This window comes from Strigops habroptila, chromosome 3, assembly GCF_004027225.2.
Source record: "Strigops habroptila isolate Jane chromosome 3, bStrHab1.2.pri, whole genome shotgun sequence".
In the NCBI taxonomy this organism is placed as follows: domain Eukaryota; kingdom Metazoa; phylum Chordata; class Aves; order Psittaciformes; family Psittacidae; genus Strigops; species Strigops habroptila.
The window spans coordinates 80,196,943-80,210,890 of NC_044279.2; the positions used below are offsets into that span (position 1 = coordinate 80,196,943).

Sequence of the window (13,948 nt, forward strand, 5' to 3'; positions counted from 1 at the left end):
TGATGCTGTATAAACTGACCCATGGTCAAAACCCCCAGAATTCTGACATTGGCACGAAATACACTTCATACAAAGCCTGAGTTTTATTGCAAAACAGGGAATTTTAATTACTACTATTTATTATCTTCCTTTGGGGAACTGTGTTCAAAAATCAGAAAACATGGCAAAAATCAGTGGTTCAATTAAAGGATTTACAGTCTGTGTCCCTGAAGCAGGACACTTTGTGCTCATACATCATCTACTTCTTATATACTACCTTCTCAGCCCAAGGCCACTTTCGATTTCTCTGCCTTGGGTTTGGTAGCCTTGGGTGTCACTGTCTTGCCCTTAGCTGGATCTTTGTCTTTTTTGGTCTGCCAGCTTTCGTGTTCTCTAGGCTCTTAATTGCTTTCTTGGCCACTGTGGCTGTCAGTTTCTTGGCTTTCCTTGGGTTTTTCTTCACAGCCACATCTAATCTGGGCTTCTTGGGAATGCCAGTCAAGGATCAGGTGGTTCTTGGCCTTTGCTGCCTTCTTGGCACCTTCCTCTTGGCTTGTTGAGTTCAAAGGAACTAGAAGTACCAAGTCCTCTAGTGCTGCACTTGTCCAGGCTTCTGAGCCCAGCCTGGTCCTTCTGTACTGTGTAGACTTCAGTTCCCTTTTTCAGAGTGGTAAGATAAAATTCTTCCGTGCCTCCTGGAGACAGTCATCACCCTCATAATCAGCCTCCCTGGAGACTGGGGGCTTGCAGGATTTGGATCCTTCTGCCACCTTCTCTGGCTTCTTAGCCAATGCCTTAGAGGCTGGAGCAGCAGTGACACGTGCAGCAGCAGCAGTTCCTTCAAACATGATAGCACACACTATCAACATGACGTCTTGACCAAGGTTTTGTTTTCACACTGATGCAGATGTCAGCGTGCCACCTCTTGTGTTGGGTGCCTTGTACCTACAAAGCCTTTCCATGATGAAGGCATTCCTGTGGGGCTTACTGCTGTGACTGTTCCCTTGTAGCACCAAACTCTGATGGTATTAGAAAACACCTACTAGAAAATGCTTACACCTCATTATGCCTGCTGTCTGGTACCCAGACAGCACAGATCAGCTGGAGCGAGCTGCATTGGCCATTATTATGGATTAACAAATCAAACCTGTTTTCTTCCGCAGCCTAGACTTAGCCTCCAGCCAGGTCCTTGCTGTGTAGGAAGGGTTCAAAAGAACTTCTTTTCTGCATGGTGCAGTGTGAATGTAGTCATTCCTGAGACTCTCTGCACAAACCGTGGCCACAGGTAATTTTCTCATCAGCTCTGCTTGAGCCCAGCACCATCATTATACCATTTCCCTTAGTTCTGTTTTCCATCAGCTGTCGTCTTTGTAGTTTCCCTTTGTTTTGGTTTAGGAAAGGCATCTGAACTCTTCACAGTCTCTGCAAGCTCCTTTGCCATTCCTGTTCCCTGAGAGTCCCCAAGGGCACTGCTTCAGGGTAGATTTTTGCCTCTCCAGTCTGTGAGCTTTTTGGGTCTTGTCTTCAGTTTTACAAACAGGGATGGAACCAAGCTAGCCACCTTAAAATAAATGTGCCTGTGCCGTACCCTACCTGTATGTGCACAGAAATGATGGAAGGTGAGTGGACATGTTTTCCCCTTGCTGAATACAGACTGGGCAAAGGGAAGTAGAGTGGTTGTGTGTGTGAACACAAGAGCTGTATATTTTACTGAGATATAGTTGCTTTGGGGCCACATCTTTCAGAAAGCAATTATTCCTGGGAAGCAGAAGCAAAGCTGCAAGCATTGTCTAAAAGCAGTGAGCACCAGTGAATTAAAATTTCTGATAATAATAATTCTTCATCAGTAGTTTCCCCGAGTCTTTGTTTCCCCTTCAGGTTCTTCTTCTTTCCTGTGCTTTCTAAGAGCTTCTACCAGCCTTTTCACCCAAGCAGAACCCATGCTTTTAGCTGGAACATGAAAGGGTAAACTGTGGAATTAGCTGGGAAATTCTCATACCCTTGGATACTCTCTCCTGCCTGGGCAGCTAGCTCAAGTGTGTCACAGCTCCCACCTCACTGCTTACAGCAGAAATTTGGGAGCTTCCCATGTGGTCATGGCTAAAGAAAGAATTGAAGCTAACAGTCAGCACAGCCAGGCATGGCAGTACACTAGCAAGGAAGGAAGACAGCAGAGATACCACAGCAAAGGAGGAGATCCTCATCATGCAATGAGAATCATTTTCCCCCCTTTTCCCTCTCTTCATTGGCCTTAGGGTGGATCTCCCATTCCACCCCCATTGACAAGAGCACTGGGCACCCTGGAAGAGGACCAAGGTGTCAGGAGCAGACCCTTATTTTACTTTCTGACACTTTGGCATTAGGGAGTAGAGGCTAGTGGTCACAACCTTCTGGATGTGGCCAGCGATGGGAGCATAGAAGCAGCTCTGAAGTCTGGGTGGGGAAAGAAAAGAAGTAGCAAGGCTATCTTGAATCATCTGAAAATGCTTGCTTTGTTGATAAGAAAACTTTGTAAGATGCAAGAACACTGCTCATGAGGACCTCCAGCCAAGGAAAGCTTGCACAACTGCAGAGAACTCAACACATGAAAGCAAGCCAAGGAACATGCAACGTGCTGCTCTTTAGAGAGCTACCAAGCACTCCTGTCCCAGCCTCTCCAGCAAAGGACTTCTCCCAAGACAACAGGGAAATTAAAATCAGGATTTACCACCCAAGCCTCACGTGCAAGCTCTTTTTGCACCGAGTAGCATGAGCTGCAGCAACTGCACAAACAGGAGCTAATAACAGGCAACTTTGGTCTGTGAAACCATAACCACAGCTAGAAGGTGAGTCTCATTGCGAAAAACTGTGGTGCAGAACTGAGTTTCTCCCTGTGACTAGCAGATGATTGCAGAGATATGGAGCCAGTGACTTCCATTAAGGAGGGAGAAGATGTGATTGAGAGCAGCGCCTGGGGTGCCCAGAACAGGGGTCTGAGCTGTATGACAATGGAGCAACACCAGGACGCAGCCTGCAGCTCCCTGTGCAAAAAGAGGATGTTCTCCAGGTCTGTGCAGCATGGAGCCAGAACCCAAGCCTGATGGGCAGGGTGCGCTAGAGGCTGGGGCTGCATGCACTGCTCTGGGAAGCAGCAAGATGCAAGCAGCTCTGGTGGGTGCTGCCCCACCTCCAGCTCTCGGCATGGGGAAGGCACGTTCCGCCTCGATCACAGACTGTGTTTTTCTTAGTGTAAATGAGATAAGCTGCCAACCATGCCACAGACTCAAGCTAGACAAGGCACTTGAGGACATTTAATGCAAGTACTTGGACTTTGGTCACATTTTGTACCTGCATTTGTGATGGGGAAGCCATTCACTGTGTCTCAAACTTCTCAACCGAACATCCCTCCTTTCCTCCCTTCCTGCTGGTGATCCAAGCAGGTGTCAGTCACTGGTAGCAAGGGATGGGACTGCTGCTGCCTAGAGATGAGGTGGGAGGAATTAATACAGCCCAGGAGAGAAAAAACTGTGGGGGTACAGAGACAGGATTAAGGACCATTAGTTCCTATCAGGAGCCCCAGGCTGAGCTAGCAGAGAGCTGCAGGGCAGGAATGAGAGGCACTCACAGGACTGCGGTTGAAATGTGTGTACTCAATTCAATAGTTTCACCCTAATTTGCCTTATCCCTCAGGACCAAAACAAGCTCAACAGTGGAACAAAAATAAACCGCGAGTCATACCTCCAGGTAAAGGGTTTGCAGTGCAAACCTGGAAAGCCAAATTACTAGTAAAACGCATAGTAATGTACAATCTTAGTGCACACCCAGCAACCAGAAGCCCTCAATTCTGCATCAGTGGCATTATCTACTGTCCTGCAGCATGAAGCAGTGCACAGCACAGGGGCCCGGGTTTCATAAACCCACCTTACCAGCAGCACTCCCACACATCCTGAACTCCTGCCTTCTCTCCTTCCCACTTCCCTCTCATGACCACGGATGCCTGCTCTCGTCTAACTTCAATGCAGCCTCAGTGGTATTCACCTCACAGTGCTTTAGATTTGCATTTGCAACCCCCCCACCACACTCACCCCCTCTTGTGATGTCCACCCCAGGCAGACCCCATACACACCCTCACAGCTTTCATATATCTCTGTGGTGCTGCATATTCCGCGCCATGAGAGGCAATGCTTCGTCATGCAGCTGCTGAAACCTTCTCCCCAGGCATGGCATCCACAGCTGTGTCACAAGATGAGTTGGCAGCTCTAGGGACAAGGCCCTTTGCCCCATGTCCTAGACGGCAAGCTGCCTTTACATCTAGTGCAGATGGGTTTTTTACAGCCAGGACTGGAGTAATGGGAGTGATCTGCTTGTCAGAGGTGCCTGAGCAAGCACGTTACCTATGTGTTGCCTCTGTTGCTCAAAATAGGGAGATGAATCTTTGTGGAATGAACATAGAATGTAATGTAATGTGTGTATAATAAATAAGCACTTTAATCATAGAATCATAGAATGGTTTGGATTGGAAAGGACCTTGAGATCATCCTATTACAACCCTCTGCCATGGGCAGGGACGCCTCACACTAGACCATGTAGCCTAAGGCTCTGTCCAGCCTGGCCTTGAACACTGCCAGGGATGGAGCATTCACCTCTTCTTTGGGCAGCCTGTTCCAGTGCCTCACCACCCTCACAGTACAGAACTTGTTCCTTATATCTAACCTGAACTTCCCCTGTTGAAGTTTGAACCCATCACCCCTTGTCTTGTCGCTACAGTCCCTGATGAAGAGTTCCTCTCAGTTATCCTTATGCTTAACATGCTTATATGAAATAAGCATATTACATTATATGTTCTTATAATAAATAATCGCATCAGCTTATTTATTTGCCTGTGTCTAACTGCAAGAAGCTCTACTGTTCCCCTGCTCGAGGTCCCTGTGCAAGCCAGTGCCAGTGGTGCATCAGCACTTGTTTAGCAGAGAAAGTTTTTCTGCTTGAGGTTTTCACACGAGGCGAGGAGAAGCAGGTGTCTGCGTTTCTTGTGTTCGGCCTAAGAACCCACCAACTGGTGGTGCCGGCGCTTGTTTCAAAATGTGATTTCTGAGCAAAGGGTGAATGGAAAAAATAAATATGTATTTATATCGGTGCACACCAACACACGACTTCCTGTTGACTAAACAAGCAACTTCTCCTCTGCTTTGGGGCTAGGTGATTACTTTTAATTATTCACCGCATTTTTGCTCTCTGAGTTCTTAGCAGTTTGCTTTCTGAATCTTTAGTAACAGTAACTGTGATATTCCTCCCCCCCCTCTACACCTGACTACTGCTTTTCAGCCTGTTGTCCTTTCTCTGTTGTTCTGACTTCGAGACAGGGAATAGAGGAGCACTGAGCACAAGGAACCTGGAGAGATGCTAGAACATCCTTCTGTGATCTTGATAAGCTAGAGCAGCGTCTCTCGCTAGGTAACACTCCAAACACACCAGCACAGGCACCCTTTATAGCCTTTCCCACTAGCCTTTAACTGACCTGGGCTTTGATCAGAAATAGAGGTGGACACACCTTCAATATAATTATTTTTCTCTCCCACCCTCAGTCCCCTCTCCACATAAGTTTGCATTGAGCAGAAAGGAAGGAAACATGGAGCAGTCAGCGTTTCTCCTCATATATTAGCTCCCAGCCAAAATGGTCCCACCATATGTTAAAGGTTTGGAAATTTACAGCCAGGAAGGAGGCTGGACTAGCAGCTAGCCCAGGGATCAGCAACCTTTCCATGATTTTCCAAATTCCATTTTTTGTACCAGAGCAGAGATGACATCTGCTAATGAGCAAGATCTTGCCTTGGCAAGAGACTGTAGCTCCTGCTTTAGGCAGAACTGCATAGGAGCTGAGGGTCCCTCTCAAAATGTCACCCTAGACTTGCTATGAGACACTAAAAACACATCCACACCAAAACATTTCTGCTCTGGGGATTAGAGCTAGAGGCAGAGAATTGCTGCCACTGACTTTGTGTGCTCACATCTCCAGTGTGAGGGAAGTTACCCATCTAAACAAAGGGCATTAGAAAGCCTACATCAGTATTTAGACTTGAGAGCCCTGACACAGAGTGACATAGTTCATCTGTTCATTCCATCATTTGTTCATTCTTTTTTATCTCTGTGGAGAGCAAAGAGGCTCTCAACAATCAGGGAGAAGAGCTGATGCTTTAAACATGGAAGAATGAATTCCACTTACAGGCAGGACCAGAGAAAGGATCTAGTTAAATGTTTTATGAGACTTGACATGTTAAACCTTTGAGAAAATCATTATGCACAAATCTAATTTATGGGGAAGACTAGGCTGGCCATGAAGATATTTCTTGGTTCCTTTCAGAGCAGAAAATGTTATGTAAAATTTTCTGCAAGCTTTTGGCTATGGAAATTAGGAACCAGAACAAAATAAAGCTGAAGCTAGCTTAATTTACCTGACAAAATGCAAACAGTTGTGATCTCTAAGAAGCACATTTCCTGGGGTGTGTTGGGTTTTTATTTTCTTTTTTCTTTTTTCTTTTTTTTTTTTTTTAATGTCATGTGTAACAAACATCATCCTTGCATTATTAAAAGAAAAAAATGGTATGAAAGGGAGACAAAATGACTCTTGGTCTGACCTAGGATATTTGTCACAAGGTGCTGCTAGGGCAAAGGCTGAAAGGGGACACTGTGTCATTATGAGGAGCATCCTCTCTGACTCTATTCAGTAGGACAGGGATTCACAAGGACTGCAGACTCTTCTAGCTTGGGTCAAACACAACGAGCCAGATCCTCAAAGAAAATAATTGCCACAACTCTTGAGACCAGTGCAGCTGTCAAAATGTGGATTCTTAGAGCACGTGCCTTGCCCGTACGCTTCCCCAGAGAGTAGGGTACCCCAGCCCTGGACCTTCCCAGAAGTGCTTCTCCTTTCCCTAAAGTGTGCCGTGTCAGCCGCTCTGACAAGCGGCTTTGGCAAAGACTCAAAGTGCTAGGCTAGAGACTTGTCTGCTATGTGCCAGCAACTCATCTCTCCTTTTCATGTTTTTGCATACACTGGTTTCACACAGTCCTAGCATGCTGAAAGCCAGTAAAATTAATAAGTAAATCAAGCAGAGAAGAAATGAAGAACTGCCCTAGCATGAGGTAAACAAAAGCCCTGTTTCTCAGCCATAGCACTGACTGAGCCCTGCTTGAGGCAGAAACAGAGAAGAATATCCCTGGGCTGCCTTTTCAGCACCCTGCCTGGCCGAAGCCACTGCCTCATCCCTTGGCTATCCTTCAGCCCTGCAGAGGGTTCGGGTGCCTGGACAGGCGCTGCGGGGCCATGGTGGAGCAAAGCCGCGGTGGCAGAGAGCAGTGTTGGTGGAGCGAAGCGTGTGCATCCTGAGTATGAGCCTGGGCATGCTGGCGTACAGCAGGTGATGGGGGGTCCTGCCAGCCACCCTGGAGCAGCAGGATCAGGCCCTGAGTCATTCCCCGCCAATCCTTTGCATACAGCTTCGCAGTGTAGGTTCTCCCGGCATGCTGGCACAGCTTAGGTGCCCGTGGCCATGTTCAGGTGCCAAAGAGGGGCCAGACACTGGGTCCCCCTCACTCTCCTCTTCAGCTTCAGCGTTGCCCCATCCTGCCAAGCAGCTGCCAGGGCCTTTAATGGGGGACACAGAGGAGGGGGGGAAGCCTCCAACAATTTAGTGTTCCCTGAGGTCCTTCCAGCTGAGCTCACTCCGCAGTGGGGCAGGGCAGGGTCACCATCTTCACTGCACAGCTGCATGACCCGGGGCCCAGAGGGATAGTGTGGTTTTGCCCACATTCACGTTAGTGGTACGTGAGCTCCTAGGTCCTGTTCTAACCACTAGACAATACTTCCTGCCTCGTTATGTTATTGATATTAATTCAGAATGATTTTGCAGGTGAGGAAGGCCCAATGGGGAGTGTAGCAGGGGGAGATGACCAATGGGTGCAGAGCATCTTTCAGAACTGATGCCCCTTTGCATCTCAACCCTTTGCTCTTCATCTTCTGCAACTCCAGAACTGCACTAACTCCTCCCTCAACCACACCCTGATCAAACCCAGCAGGGGCTAGATAGGAGTGAATGGGGAGGGGACACACGTGGCAGTCCACATTTCTGTACATCAAGCCAGAGGGCTGCGCAGTCAGAGCCTGCGAGACAGCCTCCCTGCAGTCCTATCACCTGAAAGAGAGCCTGGCAGTCATGGACAGGTAAAACGAGTGCTTCCAGTTTCTTGCTCATATAAGAAATGAGGGTCTTTCTCTTAGAATTAATCTGCTCTCCATTTGGTGCTCACCATTCCTGCCCCTTTCCCTATCTGACTCGGTAAACTAACTCCCCACCCCATCCTGCTCTTGCACCTTGCATCTCTGCGCCTCTATCCTTCTTTCTCTTTGACTGTCTGCCACCCCATACCCTTTTCCCTTTCTGTAATTTCTCTTTCTCATGACTATTCTCTCTTCATTCTTTTTCTTTTCTAGAAACAAAAATACCCAAAACCCCAAACCCAACAGAAAGATGAACATTTAGATGCTACCTGATTCTTAAACACCTCAATACCTGCCCACTCTTCTCTCATCCATCTATTCTTTCTCTTGCATCAGATTTCTCTAACTCTGTTTCTGCTGCTCATAACCTTGTACTTGTAAGCACAGACTGTTCCAGCACTGGATTCACCTACCTGCACTGCAATTATCCTGCAAGCTAATTATCACTAATCACTCTCCACAATTGCATATCATTCACACACTCAGTAGCTTTCACTCTGATTTGAACATTGCCTTCACGAGTTTTTGTTTGAGGAGGTCTCTCTCAGTCTACTTCTTCAGTGCCCAGATATACTCACAGCTCCTGTGACCTTGCTGCTTTCCCTTGAGCTGTACTACAGCTATAGGAGTTGCACATGTATCCAGCAATTTGAACCTAGCTGCACATCTGCTCAGTTGCTCCTTGCAACATCTGTTCATTCATTATTCTTCTTCTTGCACCAGTCACGTTCTGAAATCCTCCCTAGCAAAAAAACCCTGGGACAGGGAAAACAGGACTGATGTTAATGAACATTTCTAGTTGAACAAATGGATTATGTATGTGATTCAAAATTGTCTTCACTTTGTTCTGACACTGAAAAATAACCCAAGTGATCACTATTCTATTTTTCTGGGGTTTGGGTTAATTTTTTGTTCTTCACCCTTATTTGCATCTACATGCTGCTCCACAGGGGCAAACCCCTTGAACAGAGAAAAATGGGAAGAAGTGAAAAAAGGGGAAATTAGAAGAAGAATCAGAAACATTTTGAAAACAAAATGAAAGAAAAAGGAAAGCCTGCTTTCCCTAATATTTTTTTATGTGTTGAAAAGCATTTTTCCATGTGGGATTTGATGAAACATCAACATAATTGTCATCGTTTTTCACCTGGTTTTATAAGGTTCCCCAATAAGTAATTGCATTTTTCACAATTCCTCTGCTCTGTTTTCTGCTGTTGTGAAACACACCAGGTAAGAGCTCTGCAAGCTTTTGTCCTGTCATACCTGTTTATTCCCTGCATGATTAACTGGGTTATCCTCTCTGAACAACCTGAGGATCTGTCACACATAGAAGGGGTATGCCCTCTCTGGCACCTCCGTTATGGGGGATAGTCTTCCCCACAGCCCTGCAGTAACACATATCTAAGAGGGAGAAGCCTGAGGTGAACCACTGGCCTAAAGTTTTGTGAGGGGACCAATATGTGCATGTGTATGTATTGGGGAATATACACACATGCTCACAAGTGTTTGTACAAAGGCAGAGAAATAGGATGAATCTAAGGTGGTAGAAAGTGGGGCAGCTCTAAATGTGAGAAATAACTCAAAACTGATGATGAAGAACGTAGAGTGAGTATCAGTAACACACACCCAACATGAACTCCTGACCCAATCTGCAAGCCCAGCAGAGCAGGACTGTGGCTTACAGGACAGATCTCCAGGAACTGCCTCAGGCTGTTGTTGGGCTGAATAAAATGCTTAGTAAGGATGCTTTGCACTCAGAGTGTGTGTAGGACTCTCCATAGACTTGTCTTCTCAATGGACTTTCTCCTAGCAGGAAACATCCCGCAACTCCCGTGTGATCTACATCTCTGGGAGCATGTCTGTATAAAGACTGGCACAAGTCAGTATATGTGTGCTTGCTCTTTCTGTGTGAGGAGGACAGGGACAGGCATTTTTGCTGAGGGTGACATGGCAGGAAGGAGGATGTGTGCGGGTGGCTTGCCTATCTGTGGGACAATCAGGGTAGCAGGGGTGCTTGAGGGAAGAATGTGCTTCTGGTGGTTTGGTGTGAGGTGTGATAGAAGTGCTAGAGGAGAGCAAAGCACGTGTACTAGGTAAGAAAAGGCAAGAGGATGTGCATGACTGTATGAATGACACCCGTGGTGATTAGCCAAGGGTGCTCTGAGAGGAGCAAAGAGGATGCCTGTTAGCTGAAGATAAAGTGCTCTGCAGTCCTCAGGCTTCATGGTGACATTGGCAAACAGATGAAGGGTGTTCGTGTAAGAAACTTTTCCTTGCTTAGACTTTCAGATTTAAATTCCTAAGAGACCCAAACTCCCCTTCCCTACACCTCACTGGAGATCCCTTAGAAAACCCAGCTCAGTATCACCTAAACTGACCCCATGTCCCTGCTGAACATCAGCCTATCAGAGGGAAAAGATGTCAAAGGACATGCTTATTTTTAATCCATACACTTCTGTTTTGCATTGCTGTGGGGGAGGTAAATACCTCAATGAACACAGCTGTTCTCAGCTGCCTCTGTACCTCCATTTGCCTTTGAGACTGCTAGATAAAGATCATGACTACCTTATCCTCCCTGTGCTCCTGCTGCCTCTCCCCAGCAGGATCCCTGGGCATCGGAGCAGGCCCCCACCGAAATTGATGTTTGTCTAATGTGGGAATGGTACTTGAGTCTGGAAAGGTATCAGCATCCCTAACCCATTAAGTATTGTCAGCTAGTATACGGCACCTTAGCTGAGCCCATAGCCCTGCACACTTTCAACCATGCTCTTCTTTCGGGCAATGCTGGGAAGAAATTTTATCCAGTCTTCTCTAAATTTGATCTAATTTGATCCATCCCTTGCCCCAGTGGCTTTTTCAGGGTTTCATACAGCAAAAATAGTATTTCTTGATGACTGAACTCCAGACCCTCTCTTCTTCACAGGTCTTCTCAGACACCTTCATCCTTCTCCCTCATTGGTGTCCATCTTTTGGATATTCGCAGATACTTTTGTACTCTACCCAGCCATAGTTCCTGTTTGAGTAATCACTACTAATTCACTTACTGTTTCCCCTCACAAGGTCAACTGCTTCATCCCCACAGTCACGTCTGCATCCTTTCCCTAACACATTGCATGCAAATTACTGATGCTCTTCTCGTACTAAGAGGCCTGGACATGACGAGGATATTTTTAGTGCTGAGCCCTCAACAAAGACATAGCCAACTGCTTGCTCTAGGGTGGGGTGGTGTAAATTCTCTTTTCTCCTGCAGCCTCCTGATGAAGAGGAAACTCTTCCTCTACAACTTCAAGAACCTGCGCTGGGCGAAGGGTCGCCGTGAAACCTACCTCTGCTATGTTGTAAAGCGCCGTGACAGTGCTACATCATGCTCCCTGGACTTTGGATACCTGCGCAATCAGGTATGGGGAGCACCTTGGCATCCTGTTCTTACACCCATGCTGAGGAGCATGCAGCTCCAGTTTGCCTGGGGCTGCAGAGGAAGGAGGGCTGCGACAGCAATGCGGGTACTGGCACGTGTGCATGGCTGGACTGCTATATACTAGTTGGGAGATGCAGACTCCAGGTAAACCTGTACTTTATGCTACCCCCAAGTCTGTTACCAGCAAGACAACCATACGCCCTGCTGCTTTACCAGTCTACCTACTTTTCTGCTTAGATCCCACCCATTCCTCTTGTAGGTCCCTACATATCAGTGCATTCCTGTGTTTTCCCAGCCAGTCTTCCACTTACGTACCACTGTGCCTTCTCCTTCTGCGTGCTGACTCTAGGACCTTCCCCCCACCTTTGGTCCCCCCCTCACACCTCACGCAGCTCACACCTCCCTCCTCACCCATCTTACGTCCTGCTCCCCCGCACCTCACGCCTTGCCCCTCTCCCTCTTTCATGAAGATGGGCTGTCACGTGGAGGTGCTCTTCCTGCGCTACATCTCAGCCTGGGACCTGGACCCGGGCCGCTGCTACCGTATCACCTGGTTCACCTCCTGGAGCCCCTGTTACGACTGCGCCCGGCACGTGGCCAATTTCCTGCGCGCCTACCCCAACCTGACCCTCCGCATCTTCACAGCCCGCCTCTACTTCTGCGAGGACCGCAAGGCAGAGCCTGAGGGGCTGAGGCGCCTGCACAGGGCAGGGGCCCAAATTGCCATCATGACTTTCAAAGGTGAGATGTGCAAGCAAGAAAGACACAACAGAAAGTTGGGGGGGTGCTGTGGGGAGGTGTGTTAGCGAGACCCAGGAGAGTGGGAGAAGCTAGGACAAGAAGACAGAGAAGATGATGGTAGGACGTGATGATTTAGTGATCCTAGGAGAGGTTGGTGTCCTCTCTGGGGCAGTCTTGAGCACGCCTTGAGTAACTCCCTGTGCCTTGCACAGATTACTTCTACTGCTGGAACACATTTGTGGAGAACAGGGAAAAGACATTCAAGGCCTGGGAAGGACTGCATGAAAACTCTGTCCATCTGTCCAGGAAACTTCGACGGATCCTCCTGGTGAGAGCAAATTCTCCTTCTGGTACCTCTTCTCTTCAGCTTCTTCCTCTTATCCTCACTATAGCTCCTCTCTGCTCTAAGTGCCCATCTCTGCCATATGCTATTTCATTCTTTCTTGTGTCTTCACTTTCCACATCCCTCATGCTTCTCTCCCGCAACTTTCTCAATATCTCCATGTTGTCTTTCCCTTCTTCCACCTCATATCCCATCTCCTGCCATTCCTTCCTCCTTCCCCATCTTCATAGGTTCCTGCTCACTTGATAACTGACCTACCATTTATATTTCGTCCTGCAGCCACTGTACGAAGTAGATGATTTACGAGATGCTTTTAAAACTCTGGGACTTTGAAGTGGAAGTCATCAGCAACCAGAAGACTTCACAAACACTTGTTCTTTGTTTTCCAGCTCTCTCCCTTACAACAGCTCTTTCTCTTCCTCCCTCTCTACATCTCTCTTCCTTCCAGCCCTGTATCTAGAGATAAAGAGTATCCTTACTCTTTCATTTCCAATGAGAATTAGGCTGATCTTCTGAAGACACATTCCCCAGGCTCACGCCTCATCCATTGCTAGCTGGGAATAGCCAGGACTGCAGTGACATTGCCAGAGAGCAATTTGACCCTCCTCAGTCCTTGCAGAGCTAATTCAGGTGGTCCAGTAAATGGAGCCTGGGTTTAGCGTTGCCCAAGTGGGAGCAGACAGTCTGAAGAGCTGTTTGAGTGACTGTGTTCTCACTGGCATCGCACTGACCTGCACAGTCCATGAGGGCTTCAGGGAGCACATCTCTTGGCTCTTACAGCTGCATTTCACCGAGCTGCTCTGTGTCCTCCCCTGTGAAATGGTTTATTTGTCCTTCTAGATGTGGGTAGGAAGTTGAAAACCATCTTCATTTAAGTGGTATAGCTTATGTTCTAACTGCAAAATTGGCCAGTTGTTGGAAAGCTCAACTGAGACTATTGAACTGAGTCCTGGACAGCCCAGGTACCTTAGCTTGAAAACCTCACTTGAAGACAGCAGGTCTTCTAAGTGGATTGTGTGCTGGCCCAGGCCCTGTAGTGCCTCCTGCCCAGAAAGGAGGGAGCTTCAATAGCTGTAGGTCCAGGTTTTGTGCCCTCAAACGTGAGCTTTTGCCAATGTAGGAGAGGTTGAAACTAGACAATAAAAGCCTAAAATGAAAGTAGACTATCCAACATTGCCAAGTTCAAACTGCGATTCTGGGTGTCCAACAAGAC

At 47.5% G+C, this 13,948-nt stretch overlaps 1 protein-coding gene across 1 annotated transcript; it reads left to right on the forward strand.

Annotated features, from left to right (window-relative positions):
- The first annotated feature begins 11,388 nt into the window (after positions 1–11,388).
- AICDA (activation induced cytidine deaminase) lies at positions 11,389–13,130 on the forward strand. Its single transcript, XM_030479594.1, has 4 exons — positions 11,389–11,631; positions 12,122–12,392; positions 12,605–12,720; positions 13,015–13,130. Exons 1-4 carry the CDS (start codon positions 11,389–11,391, stop codon positions 13,066–13,068), a joined length of 684 nt encoding a protein of 227 aa, XP_030335454.1. The 3' UTR covers positions 13,069–13,130.
- The last annotated feature ends 818 nt before the right edge of the window (positions 13,131–13,948 follow it).